The sequence below is a fragment of the Sphaerodactylus townsendi genome, linkage group LG07 (assembly GCF_021028975.2).
Source record: "Sphaerodactylus townsendi isolate TG3544 linkage group LG07, MPM_Stown_v2.3, whole genome shotgun sequence".
Lineage (NCBI taxonomy): Eukaryota > Metazoa > Chordata > Lepidosauria > Squamata > Sphaerodactylidae > Sphaerodactylus > Sphaerodactylus townsendi.
In genome coordinates, this window is record NC_059431.1 from 31583848 (window position 1) to 31598632 (window position 14785).

The following is a 14785-nucleotide window of genomic DNA, read 5'->3' on the forward strand; positions in this document are numbered from 1 at the left end:
ATGGAGCTGGAGGATAGCTGCACTAAGGTTTCATCTACCCTACACCGCTGGAGCTTTGGCGAGCCGTCGAAGGACAGCCAGAGCTCGAGTGCAGCCCTCCTTCCCTCGCCTGCCTTCAGTACATCACTCCTTTTTAACCCTGTGATGATGATAACCTTGGGCAGGCATCCTTCGAGGGAGGCGGCGAAACCCGCAGAGACAGACTGTCAAGTGCTTCACAACGGTAGGATTACCAGGACAGAAGGACCCCGAGGGCGGGGAGATATGAGACAGCTATTCCATTGGCGAGGGCAAAGAAGGCGGCGACCTCAACCCTAATCGCCTCACACCCAAACTTCTCAGCTGTTCAAAAGGCTGGGAGGAAGAACCGCCGCTGCTCCTCCCACCCCCTCAGCCGGTCGTGTGCGCAGGCGCAGCAGCGCCCGGCGACTGTTGTATCCGGCCGGCGCCTTTTTCTCCTCCTCCCTCCCCCCTCCCCCTTTCCCCGTAGAAACCGCCGTTGCCGCCGCCGCCGCTCGCGCTGCTGTTCCCCCCTTTCCCCCTTCACCTGGCCGCGCCCCGATCGCAGGCTCGCCTCCTTTCCGTCCCCCCCTCTATGACGCGATGGCAGCGGCCAACTTCGGAAAGATCCAGATAGGGATTTATGTAGAAATCAAACGCAGCGATGGTGAGCGCGGGGGGAAGGGGGGGGGGAGTGTGGGATGGACGGACCCAACGGTTGTGAAGCGGTCGCGGGAACAGCCGCCGCCGCCGCCTCCTCTTCTCCTCGGCAATGGGGGAGGAGCCGGACTGGCCCCCCATTGTGCTCGCGGGGCTCGGCCGGGGGGGGGGGGTCCGGCGGGCCTGTGGCGTCAGCTGCGGTTGTTAAGGGGCTTTTTGTGTTGTGTCCAGTGAGGGTGTTACTGGCGGGGGGTGGGGGGAGACAAGGGCTGACAGACACCATCGCTGTTGCGGGGGAAGGTTGCTGGGTAGTGTAAGGAGGAAACGGTGAGGAGGGTGTGTGTGATGTTTTGTGGTGGGGTGGATGCAAGGCCGGTGGGGAAGGTGTGCAGCGTTATGGAAAGGAAATGGGGGGGATACTGAAAGGGTAGACAGGAGAACTGACAGGCAAGGGCACAGGAAGGAGGTGTGGAGATTTCTGTAGGGTGTATGGAACACGGGAGGCGGGAATCGATGGGGCTGAAGGGAGGGTGGGGAGAGAGGCCTCTGGGATAGGGATGGGGAGGCACGGCTGGAGATTGGTGTGTATGAGGCATGCAAAGTGGGAGCCTGTGGTGGGTTTCATTGATTTGAAAAGGGGCGACTGTTCATTCATTCCCCGGCCCAGCAGTCTTGCACTCCCGTCTGCTTCACCATAAGCCTGATGTACAAAATCAAAATTGCGATTCTCTTGAGGTGTGATGAAGCAGAGACACCACTTAAGCTTCAGCATCTCCCCCCCCCCCCCCCGCCACTATTGTACAGAAAATGTTGTCTGATGATGGTACACTGAGCAGAATTGAGAGGGATCCGTTTGGACACCCGGATGTGTTTGTATTGCTCCCTTTTTTGTAGGGATGCGATGCCTGTGTTTTTGGCTCTGTGTTTCCTGGCAGCAGCATGTGCGGCGCTTTCTATAGATGCAGATGAAGTTCGTAGGCGGGTAAGGCTTTTGAGCGATCATCCTTCAGAGCTGCGAATACAGCTGCGAATACAGCGTATATAGGAAGGGTTGCAAGCAGAGTGAATCGATGGGCCAGCCTCTCTGTTGCTCGGTGATGGGTGTTCGTTGTTGGTTTTGCTAATGGTGGGGTGGGGTCAGCTTGGGATTCATTCTGGAAAGGTACTTGGCCAGCAGTGCTGAATGTAGGAGGACATCAGATGTTTGTGTGGTAACCCTGGGGTTTCTAACACTGCTTAAAAGGAGGAAAAAGCACATCATATTGTTAGCTGTGCTTTTTCTTTTAGCTCTACCAATTGCATAGGTAAGGACCGGGTCTTTATTGCTGCTGCAAGTGCTCATAATGAAATTGGATGTATGTGTGTTCGGGGGAGGATTAGATTACTCAATTAATCTGTTGGATAATATAACTGGGTACATTTTTCTTATTTATTTAGTTGCAGAGTGACCCAGGTTGTTGAGAAAGGAAGAAATGTCTGCTTGTCTCAAATGATGGCTGGGAGATACTGGTGTTTTCTGACTGAACAGGAATCATTTCTACCTTGGTATTGTTGAATTGTGTTCTGCACCACTACCACCCTAACACTTTTCATTGCAAGCAACACTGTGGCCTTCCGTGCTACAGGAATAGTGCTACAGGAATACTGGAGGAAGGGGAGTCCCTGAATGAAAAATTGTTATTGAGAGATGCTGAAGGCTTTCTTGCTATTCACAAATAGTTTACAGCCTACATACAGATGTTATAGTTCAAGATATTAGTTTTAAGGTTTAACTGGGTATGTGTTTGATCGTGTAATTTGGGATATGGTCATTTATAAATGCATTGCTCCTTAGTGTAAAAATTGGTTTCTGACTGAACTGTAATGTGTATAGATCATTTTGTTTCTATTTGGTAGAACTAAGCAATTTTAAGGGTCTATAGTGGATGGAAGAATGGTCTGGTGAATAAAAACTTGTTCTGATTCACTATAAGGAAGCTTCTTGTAGCTTATATCTAGGGGTCTGTTATTTTGGCTTGTCTTGGAATGACTGAAGGGGAAACTTTCCCTTTTTTCATTAAAATCAAGGCATGATTATTTCCTGTACCACAGAGGTGAATGTAACAGCCTAGTGAGGAGGGTTTACATAGGAGAAATAGTAGGTGTTTTTGTATGTTGTAGTGATAGAACATAATGTTTGGATGCAGAAGGTCCCAGGTTTCATTTCTGGCAACTTCAGTGAAAAGGATAGGTTGAGTTTAAAGTGGAAGATTTCTGTCTGAGACACTGTAAAGCAGCTGCTAGAGTACACAGGACAGCTGTTGGTAGACCAGTGGTCAAACTGACTCGGTATATAATGCAGCTTCCTATGTTTCTAGTCACCCCTCTTTCCATACACAACAATGATGCTGCATCCAGCACAGGTTCAGACTGGCTTATTAAAAAACTATGGTGTCATGCGCTGGAGTCTTCCGCCTCAACTGATTATCCAGGTGTCAGTTGTCACTTCATAAATAAGCATGCAATTCCATGGTTTTATGATATGGCTACTGCAGGCTGCCATAAACAAGTTTGTTGTTCCCTTAGTAGGTTAATTCTAGAAAAAATGTTTGCTTAAAACATTTGTAAACCCATTTTAGTCTCATAACCGGGAATCAACCTGTGTAACTATAAAAACTGCGTAACTATAAAAACAGAATTCTGTATATATATATAGCTATCCCAAAAACAATCAGCCTAAAGAGCCAAAGGCTATTCTAAAAAGGTTTTGACTTGAAAAAGCAAGGGGGGTGGAAAGTTGCTTTCCTGTAGCACAGTTTTGTTCACACTGCTTAGGACCCAAGCCCATGTTATGGTTTTTTGAGTTCTGGCAAAGGTGCTGGTAAAATATGAATTGGATTATTATGAATTGGCATGTTTTTCAAAACTGAACTAACAGTGTACTGACTAATATAATTTCCAAGACTATAATATTTCTATCTGTTATAAGGTAATGTGAGATTGTTCGTCTGTGAAAACACATATCTGCCTAACAATTATTTTGATTCTTCCACAGTATCTGGAGTGTCTGGATTTTTGGTACACAGTGCTGTTTAGCACATTTTTAGAACTGCCATAATGTATTTATTTAGGTACTTTTATTGCTCTGTTCTCCACTTATTGTGGACTCCAAGTGGCTATTGCCACTCTCACCATTAGAAAAACACAAGTAGCAAATCTACCTGTTCTCAGCAGATGAGGGGCAGACAAGGTGGTAGGTGCTTTGCCTTTGATGGCAACAGTCTGTTCGCAACCCAAGAGGAATCTCCTTTATACTTCCAGAGGCTGGGGCAGAGCAATTGACAGCAGTTTTGCCGTTGGTGGCAAACAGCCGGCTCTCCCCAGGTTAACTTAGCAAACACTTGCTGAGGCTATCTTCTGCACAAAGTGTCATGTCTGTAGTTTTGATAGGTGAGTTTAGTATGGAACTGTATGTCCCTGATATGGGAGGATTAGTTAGCTTGGGTGGTGTGGGAGTACATGTTGGTATGGTGCTGTTAGAACTGTGTCAGCTTTTCAGTCTTTGGTTGTCAGTAGGATGTCTAATGTATGATATCACTAAATGGAGATGTTTATAAAATCTACAACATTGTCAAAACATTGACAATACTTAACACCAGTGATATGAAAACTATTTTAAAATGAAAATCAAATTCCAACAATATTGGGAGCAGAGTAATGACACAGAAAAGGTTGACTACTTAAACTCATTGAAGAGCTACATAACAGTTGATGTGATAATGAGCTATATTGAGTGATGGTTACAGAGAGAACTTTGAGGAGGTGCTTTGGGTGGAATTTGTGAGTCAAGGAAGTTAACATTTGTGCAAGGAAATATGGTGTTCGCAATTAGAATGTTACCTGACTGTTCTGTGGCAAAAGATAAGTGATGAGTAGAAGGCTAGACATACCAGTGATACCTTAGGAAATGCTTGGATCTATTAATCTCCAGTACTGCATGTGTTTGTAGAATAAGTATAATGTTCAAGACTGTGGGGTAAATGCATATTAAAGAGAAACATTCTTGGTTACATTGTGATAGCTTCTCATGGCTTTTGTGCACCTTTTGCTAAAGTATGTACATTCTTCATTAATTCAATAAAAATCAAACTACATGAGATGTGCCTGTTTTACTTCTTCTATTGGAGCATTTTTTTAATGAGGAAACTGGGTGTACACAGATATTTTGCTCTGCCTTGGCATCCTTCTATCAACACTGTTTTGAAGAACATCCATGTGATGTCTTTCTCTTTTTGTTTTGCTTTCCCCCCTGCCTCACTGATATTTCTCAAACCTAGTAGTATAATCCTTTTGGAAAGATCACAGTGAAAGCATCCATGAGAAGATGTTCATTTTTGCATGCCCATCTGCACTGGCTCCTTTTCCCTTTCCTCAGCCCCTATGGCTGCTGTTTTCTTCACCACATCAGAGAGCTTCTTCTGACTTAAAAACTATAGCTATCAGTAGTGTTTGACACCATAATGATCTCTTTCAGTAATATATTCGTTCCCAAGTGTTATATTACCATGTTAGCCTCCAGCTTTTTTTCTCAGAGTTATGAGGTAAAAGTGAAGGGCACACATGTCCCCTTATGAATCCACAAAATAAGTGTAGAGACTTTTGTTTTAAAAATGATGCTATAGTGACCTAACAATTTCATTTCTTAAAGTCCTCTAGAAGTTTAAGTCCTCTAGAAGCTCAGGGAAAGCTGTTATTTGAATGTGCTTGGTTGCCACATCACTGCAATTAAAGTTTATACTGGTAATTGTATTTATACTGGAGCAGCCATGGAGGGAAGGATTATTTATGTTATTTATAATCTGTCTTTCTCACTTACACAGGTTGAGTCGGTACAATCATGAATGAGACATTCAGTAAGCAATACAATAGGATTAGGATTATAGAACCAACCAAAGTCTAAAAACAGAAGTGAAGCAAAGCATAAGTATTAACATGAAACATTAAATGATGCAAAATTTCATAGCAAAATCCTAGCTTTAACAAGCTATACACAGTAGTATAGACCACAGTCCCTAATAATTTTAAGTATCTTTTTGAATCATTTAGTACAGTTCAAGTCTATTGTCTGCATAGAAATGCCCTTTTGAATAATTGAATAATTCAATTTTGCATAATTTGCAGAAAGCCTGGAGAAAGGGAGCTTTCCTGACCTCCACAGGCAGGCCATTCCACAGTGTGGGGGTTACATGGTTAATTTCACCCATTTGCAGGTTAGCACCTGCAGAAGACCTTGCTCAGATGAGCAAAGCTGTCATGGCAAAGTGTAGGGGGAAGGGTGTTCTCATAGGTATGGAGTCCAAGGCCATGAATTGAGCCCAAGAACTGATGGGCATCCAGTGAAGGGCCTTCAGAATGAGAGTGATAAGCATATTCCCTCTAACTCTTAATAATAGCTGAGCTGCTGCATTCTATAACAGCTGAAATTTCTGAATGGATTTTGAGGGAAGACCAATGTACTGTGCATTGTAGTAGTCTAACTTGTTATTGTGGTTTCGATCCAGGTGGCTAGATCAGCTGTATCAAGAGAAGGGACCATCTTTTGCCTAGGCTGAGTTGGAAGAAAGCATTTTAGCAAATGCATTAAATTGCTTCTCCAGTAATAAAGTTGGGTCCTGTAGTACCCCCAGATTCTTAACTGAGTCAGGAAGGGTCAGCTGAACTTCACTGAAAGTGGGCAGCACAATGCATATGCATCTCTTCCCCCTCCCACCTCAGAAATGGACAAAACAAATAACCAGCTACCCAAAATACTTCACGTGCCATGGAGCGAAATACATCTTAACATGACATCCCTTTGAGGATGCCAGCCATAGATGGGCAAACCGTAAGGACCTAAAACTACCAGACAAAACTTTATAACCTGGAAAATCCACAGCAGCCAATGCCATTGATAGTTTGCACTGGAAGTCAGCAGAAGTTAAAAGACTCATGGAGAATATCTCCCCTTCAACCATAACCAGGGAGCCTGATCCACCAGTCCTTTGCCTCAGTATGGCTGGTCTTTAGGAACTAAATAATATTTCTGAAGTTTCAGTCATGCCGCTGCATTTTGCAGATAGGACAAGTAGTTCAAGTGAAAATAGACTGTAATCTTGTATGAATATGAGTTTATTTTCTCTTAAGCTGTTTGTCCTATTTCATCACTTGTCTTACCTGCTTGAACCACTGACCTCTCATCATCCATTATGTGTAACTGCTAATTCTGTTGATTTATGATAGGATTCACACCTAACCTTTCTACTTCACTGGAGTGAAGGCTGAAGTCTTGTGTGTGTGTGTGTGGGGCGGGGGGAGCCCTGTGGAAATCTAAGGTATTTAGTTCAGGTAAAATATTTGCCTCCAAACAAGCAACAAGGAACATGTGCTGCTGAGTTTGCTGTGTCATTCTGAGCAAGTGTGCATACTCCTGCAGCGTCTTTTCTCTTTTGTACAAAGTGAAAAGAGAGCTGCAGAAGATGGGCAACATACTTAGCTCATGATATGGTATTTTAAAGGTGGGGGCCACTTATCCTGGTCATCTTTCTCTGGATGGGGGGAACTTCAGGCCATATGAGTAGCTTTGGAGAGCTGTATATGGCTGCTTCCCTTATTCATTTGCTTTGTCTCTTGCCTCTTGGCTAAACCAGTCACCTGCTTCATACATGGCCAACCAGACAAGACAAGGATCAAAAACCAGTGACTTGTGCCTATTGCAGACCTTTTTTGTATCGTTAAACAATAGTAAGTAGTTATTACAACAAAAAGTAGACACTCAATGAGAGATCTAATGCATATTAGAGTTTTGTACTGGAATCTGAGTGATCAAGGGTTAAATTGCCACTTAGCATGAAGCTTATTGGGAAACCTTGTTATCACTGCCTCTAAGTCTAACCTACTACATGTGGCTGTTGTGAAGATAAAATGGAGTAGAAGTGAACTATGTATGCTGCCTTGGACAGCTTGGGGGCTAGATAGGATAAAATGATATGGATAAATCTAACACTACAATTGCCTGTAAGCAGGATCGCTCTTGTGGAATCTATTCCTTTTTTATCCAAGGTAACTATAGTGACAGTTTATGTTTGCGTCTTTGTCTTCTGCTTCCTTGTCTATTCCCCTTGTTTTGAACAGTTTTGCTTCCTTTGTTTGTGCTGTGTAGTATTGCCCAATTCTGTACAGTTACTAGAAGTGTGCTGATAGTATCTGTAGCAAAAAAAAAAAAGCAACATACTGTATTGCAGCAAAAGTGTTTACTCAGAAGTTAGGGAAGTACCTGGGAGGGTAACATATATTAAACTTCAACCTTGGGGCTGCCTTTCAAGCACCCAATTATCTGGTTGCCTGTGATACAGGGAAATCTATATAGTTCACATGTGGAAGTTTCCTTGGCATGTAGAAAGTCCAAAGACTGGGCTACAGAATTTCTAGTTAAATGGATCGCTGATAGCAAGACTTAGATCTTCTACTAGAGACACAGAAGAGCCATTGCCATTCATTGTAAACAGTACTGGACTAGATTGAGCTTATAACCCTGTTCAGTATAAGGAAGCTTTATATATTAATGGTAAAAATGGTCATTGCACCACTTCATCTCACTGTGTTGGTACATAAATATGTCTTTAAAGAGCTGTTAGGTCCTGTGTTTTTTCCCTTTCAGCAAAAAAAAAAAAGGAATGGCTTGGTCCCATGCCTCCAAAATGTATTCTTTCATTAAGGCAACGTTTTGGAAGTTGTGCCCTAGAGCTCTTCTTTCTCTTTAACCTCTTTCCATAGAATTTCATACTCCTAAGACCAGAAGGAAGTAACAGCCCAGCATGTGGTTTTTGCAGTGCAATTCTATCTGATGCAAGATGGCTGAACCTGCTAATTGAGTGCTTTCTCAGATGTCTTCTGCCCTGCCTGGGGCTTTAACACAAAGCGTGGAAGAAAGGAGGGCCCTGCTTGCAATTTCTCTAATGTAGCCAAATATATAACACCATTGCCATAGCTGTCCTGTGGAACTTCATGCATTGTGTAGTAGTTTCTTGTCCTCTATACAGAGAGTTGGGGTGGAAGAGTGGCAGGGGATGGATAGAAGTAGAAGACCAGGCCTGCCATAACAGCAAGTGGAGCAGGAATAGCATCCACTTGCTCGATTTCCATGTCTCTTGGTCTTCTGCTGCTGTTGCAACCACCCCTGCTTTTCCTTGTCTACACAATGTACATCCTCCCAACGTAACTCCCACTTTAAAGGGGATTTTTTCTTTCTTTTTTCCACTCACACTATATTGATACAGTGTAGTTTGGTGTGGGAAAAGGCCTTTAAAGACTGAAAGTGCATTTTGTGAACACCTGTGAAATGAAGTAGTGAAACGGCCCTACCAGGGTTCAAAAGGACTCTATAGTAGGGTTGGATCCAGGCAACTTTTACGCTCAGTGTTGATGAATTCTGTCTCTCCTTGCAATTGCTATTCTATAAGGTCTGTGCAGGGTCTGTGATTGTCAGGATGACCTTTTAGTAGTCTTCCCATTTTCTCTAGTGGAAACTCCGGTTGGATCCAACTGTGTCACTTTCTAAAGTAGTAAAACTATTATGGTGAATGTTTAAGAAGCCTACAGTGCCCTGCGTTCCATAAAGAGTATTCAGTTTTAAATAACTATGTCTAGTCATAGAAATCTGATTGACTTAATGTTGACATCACTGTCACTAGGATGGACTATTTTCAGACAAAACGGTTTCAAAATTGCAACCCATAAGAACAAGCCTGCTGGATCAGACCAGAGTCCATCTAGTCCACCACTCTGCTACTCGCAGTGGCCCACCAGGTGCCTTTGGGAGTTCACATACAGGATGTGAAAGCAATGGCCTTCTGCTGCTGTTGCTCCCAAGCACCTGGTCTGCTGAGGCATTTGCAATCTGAGATCAAGGAGGATCAAGATTGGTAGCCATAGATCGACTTCTCCTCCATAAATCTGTCCAAGCCCTTTTTAAAGCTATCCAGGTTAGTGGCCATCACCACCTCCTGTGGCAGCATATTCCAAACACCAATCACACGTTGCGTGAAGAAATGTTTCCTTTTATTAATCCTAATTCTCCCCCCCAGCATTTTCAATGTATGCCCCCTGGTTCTAGTATTGTGGGAAAGAGAGAAACATTTCTCTCTGTCGACATTTTCTACCCCATGCATAATGTTGTAGACTTCAATCATATCCCCCCTCAGACGTCTCCTCTCCAAACTAAAGAGTCCCAAATGCTGCAGCCTCTCCTCATGAGGAAGGTGCTCCAATCCTTCAATCATCCTTGTTGCCCTTCTCTGCACTTTTTCTATCTCTTCGATATCATTTTTGAGATGTGGCAACCAGAACAGAACAGTGTACTCCAAGTGTGGTCGCACCACGGCTTTATATAAGGGCATGACAATCTTTGCAGTTTTATTATCAATTCCTTTCCTAATTATTCCCAGGGTGGGATAGTTAATTAATAGGGATGCAAACATCAGCAAACCATTGGGAACAAGTGAATTTTTGGATGTATTGTCAAAGGCTTTCATGGCCGAACTCAACTGGTTGTTGTGGGCTTTCTGGGCTGTGTGGCTGTGGTCTGGTAGATCTTGTTCCTAGTGTTTCGCCTGCATATGTGGCTAGCATCTTCAGAGGTGTATCACAGAGAGAAGAAATGTCTTGGACTCTCTGAAAACTATTTTTTGTTAAGTCTTTCTTGGAAAGCATTTGCCTTAGCACAATTAACTGAACAGTGTCAACAAAGATAATTGAAAATAACTGTTTAGAGAGGTTTAGACAGAATAACAAGCTGTGCAAGTATGTAATGACATAAAGAACTGACCAGTCTGTAAGAAAACATATTGTAGATAAAACCATCCAAGTGTATGAAAGCTGCCACTTGAAACTACTGCTGGAGTTTGTCTAGAAATATAGTTGCTAGATATACACTTTAAAATATCTGAGTCTTATACTGGAAAACTACCCCTTGGTATGACTAATATCAGACACTGTGATGCAACATTTTTTGTTTGTTTATGACTTTGCATTTTACTAAAGAGTGTCCACAGCTAGTAATTGGTGTTTGAAATCTTTTTTTCCTTTTGACTGCCAACTCTAAAATACATGTCTTCTTATAAGTAAGGTAGCTTATGAAAGAATCTGAATAATATTTAAAAAATGCCCTTAATAGCAGTAAAGCTCACTTTAAAATTAAACAAAATGGGCTTTAGACAGGGGGAAGAGCAGGTGTGCGAGGGACCAGCTCCCATACACAACCTCAGCCCCAGCCCCAGTCCCAATCAGACTTACCTGGGGCTGCTGTTCCTTGTCCTTGCCAGGTAGGTCTTGCTTTTTGTTTGGGGCAGTGGAAGGGTAATGGGGCAATGGGAAGACTGCTGGCAGGCCTGGCAGGGAGGGCGGGTTCTCGCCACTCTTGCTACCCCTGCCGCTGACCTGATTTTTTGTTTGGGGCTGGGGGAGGGTGCTGGCAGGCCCATAGGGGAGGGCAGTTTCCTGCTGTCCTCCCCACAGGGGCCAGCTTGCTCCTGGGTTGGGGGTAAGGTGGGCAGGGGACTGGTTGGAATGTGAGGGGCACACTTCCATTGGTTGGAGGTGAGTCGTTTACTGAGTCCAACTCTTAAGCAAAGTTATAGCAGTGAGAGTTACAGTACCTCTTTTCCTTGCCATTCCTTTGTTTTCAGTTTTGCTTTGTTGCATTTTGACACAGAAGCTGGAAACAAGGTTGTCAGCTTTTGGCACAGACCTGTAGTTGTTAAGAATATACACTGCAAATTGTTACATGTTTTTTTTTACAGGGATAGTATAATTGCTGCCCAGCTGTGGCTTGATTGTTGGACTTTACAGATTGCTTATGGCTGCATTCTGGCTGCCTTGGTGAAGTCATCTCTGATCCTCTTAGTATTCCCCCTTCTTTAAATGGTTTATGTCATTTGTAAGTTGGGAGGATAAGTTTTCCCAGGGCTTTCACTTGCTTGTCGACGTGGAACTGTGCTTATGGAAAAGTGGGTCTGGCTGTAGGGTTTGGGGTTTTTTTACTCTTTCAAGTTATGTTCACCACATTGAACACTATACTCTGGAAAATAATTGCTCAGTTTTCGATGTTTTCCTTTTTATAATTTAGATTGTCCTGCTTGCTCTGTGAGAAAAGGTGTTTGCCATTTATTATTTTTTAATGAAAAATTCATAGTTTTGTCAAAACTAAGATGGATAAGATGGATCGCTGGGAGGCCAAGGTATCAGCCAAATTGATACTTATTTTTGTATCTGCATTTCAGTGCTGAAACAGATCAAGATAATATCAATATTTTGCCTAGACATGTTTTAATCTGGCTTCTGTCCCGGTTTTGACATTGATATAGCTTTGCTTGCTGTGATAGGTGACCTGTGCTGTGAGATGGGGAGAGTACGGCTCTTTTGATTCCTCTGCCCTTCTCAGCAGCTTTTAATTGCTACTGCCCATAGTATAGTATCCTTCTAAATAGCCTGTCAAGAATGGTTATTGGTTTAACAGCCCAATCCCATGGGAGGTGCAAATGGCCTCTTGGAGCCGGCATGGGGTTTCACTGGTGCATTTGCCCTCCCTGCCGGCTAAGAGAGCCTGGCTTCCAGACCTGTGTCAAGGTCCAGGAAGATGTCAGCGCAGCTGGGCATGTTCCAGGGTGGAACCGACTTCAGGCAACTTTCACTGGGGTTTGTAGCTGGGAATGCCCCTGGTGTAGTCCTTGGACTTAAGTCCATTTTGTGCTATGGAGTGCTTTCAGGAGGCTGTGGAGTTTCCAACGTTTGCCACCTCCTAACACAGCCTGGAAGCTCTCTGGAGGAGGTGCAGTGGTGCAGCAGCAGTGCCATCTCCAGCCCACTGTAGGATTTTCAAGGCAAGAGACATTTGGAGGCTTTAGCCATGATTTGGAAATTAAAACTTGTACAGAATGTGGCAGCCAGGCTCCTCAAGGGGACTTTGAGCAGGGACTGGATTACGCTGGTCCTATATCATATGCACTGGCTGCCGATCGAGTACCGGGTCATGTTTAAAGTGTTGGTTTTGACCTTCAAAACTATTCACGGCCTTGGACCTGCATACCTGAGGGACTGCCTCTCCCCATATTGCCCCGTTAGACCCCTCCGCTCCTCGGAGGAGGACCTATTGGTGATCCTTGGCCCAAAGACAATCAGGCTGACCTCTACACGGGCCAGGGCATTTACGGCCCTGGCCTTCACCTGGTGGAACAGGCTCCCAAGGGAGATCAGGGCCCTGCGGGACTTGCAGAGTTTCTGCAGGGCCTGTAAGATGGACCTGTTCCGCCAGGCATTTGGCCAGCCTGGCTAAGTACATCTGCCACCATTCCATCTGGCCTCCTATGGGCGCAAGGATGGGGAGGGAGACGGAGTCCGACGCCATCTGATATTAATATGTATATGGTTCCTGTTTTAATTATTGGGGTACTGTGCTGGTTTTATTGTGTTTTAATGCTTTATTGTGGTTGTTCACCACACTGAGCCCTTTGGGGGAGGGCGGTCTATAAATGTAATAAATAAATAAATAAAATAAGAGATGGTTTGCCATTTCTTGGCCGGGGGGGGGGGGGTGTCACCCAGCAAGTTTTCATGGCAGAGTAGGGATTTGAACGTGAATTTCCCCAATCCTAGTGCAATACCTTAACCACTGCACCATGCTGTCTCTGCCAGATATTTTACATCACCTTTCCCCCCTGTCAAGTCAGTGCTGTCTTATGGCGATCCTGTGGGGTTTTGAAGGCAAGAGGCACTCAGAGGTGGTTTTCTGTTGCCTGCTTCTGCACTGCAACTCTGTATGTCCTTAGTGGTCTCCCATCCAAATACTAACCAGGGCCAAACCCTGCTTAACTTCTGAGATCTGATGAAATAAGTCTGGCCTGGGCCAGGTAGGTCAGAGTTTTGTATCTCTAGGGTATCTTATTCATTTTGAGAAAAGGCACTTCAGTCTGTTCTTGTGAGATCTGGACTCCCTCTGGTTGAGTACATTTGACTGGCTCCCTTACTGCATCTTTTTTGGTGCATGTTAGTTTTTTCTGTGCAACGGTTCTCTTAGGAGTTTTGTTTGTTCTTAATGTCAGAAATGTAACTTCTGATAAATATTTAAACTTCTATTCTGGTTGTGCAAAGAATCAATACGTTACTAATATATTTGAAACAGTAGAACATCAGATTAATTTTTTTCTCTTCCAAATAACTAAGACAACAGCCAATCATCTATTGTCTCTAAAGTTGCAAATGTATACTTCGTATATATTATTAAATTATATTTAAATCTTTATATCATTTAAAAACTCAATGATTAGTTCAAAATATCTGGGGTCTTTCAGCATTTTGGGGAGATACTTTTGACTCCTGTGCATCTGTGTCTTTCACTTATGTGCTTAACAAGATTTGTGTATGCGTAGATTTCTAGGCATACCCTTGATTTATCCCCTCCCAGCTTCCTATTCAGAAGTGACCCCCTTATCCAAGCTACTCTTAAATTCAAAATGTTCTGGGAGTTGGGGTGAGAATTTTAAGCTGTCACTTGTGCATGCATGATATTTTCCTTGGAGTTAACCAACCTTTTACTCTCAGATCTACAAATTACATTTGAAGGCTGAGAGAATTTGAAGCACAGGTTGTTTTGTGGAGCAGATGCTGGACAGGAAACCCCAGAAAAACAGTTGGAATTAGTGAGTGTAATATGCACATGCTACTTTGAATTATGTCTGCTACTTCAGAATATCAGGATGGACTGTTTAGGCGCAGAAATTCAGTACTACCTAATACCTATGAGTGTTGTAACTTATATTTTTATATTCATCTTGAAGTGGGCAGATAGATTATACCGGAACTGGATGTATCCTGGTCTGCAGCTGTGGAACAGTTGCTGCTTCTTTTATGGCGGGAAATAATACTTGAAACAAATAAAAATTGCCAGTTGTTGAATCTGCAAACTCTTTTACATTTGTTTTCTAATATCCTCTCACATGGCTTTTTGTATCCCAAAGTAGGTCATTATCCAGAAGGGATGCCTTCTCACTGTTTCAGTGTAGAATGCTTAATTCTGCCATTGTGTTATTGGCAGAGATAACATCTCTGACCAGAG

At 43.4% G+C, this 14785-nt stretch overlaps 1 protein-coding gene across 6 annotated transcripts in view; it reads left to right on the forward strand.

Annotated features, from left to right (window-relative positions):
• Window positions 1-442: 442 nt before the first annotated feature.
• KIF2A (kinesin family member 2A) overlaps window positions 443-14785 on the forward strand; it is a 58085-nt gene continuing 43742 nt past the window's right edge. For 3 of the 6 annotated variants that reach the window (XM_048503001.1, XM_048503002.1, XM_048503003.1), the window contains exon 1: window positions 443-667. In XM_048503001.1, coding sequence (XP_048358958.1) covers window positions 604-667 — 64 coding nt within the window. In that variant the 5' untranslated portion in view covers window positions 443-603. Of the gene's footprint in view, window positions 668-2097; window positions 2206-14785 lie in introns of all 6 variants that reach the window. The other 3 variants (XM_048503005.1, XM_048503006.1, XM_048503004.1) reach the window with 2 other exon arrangements.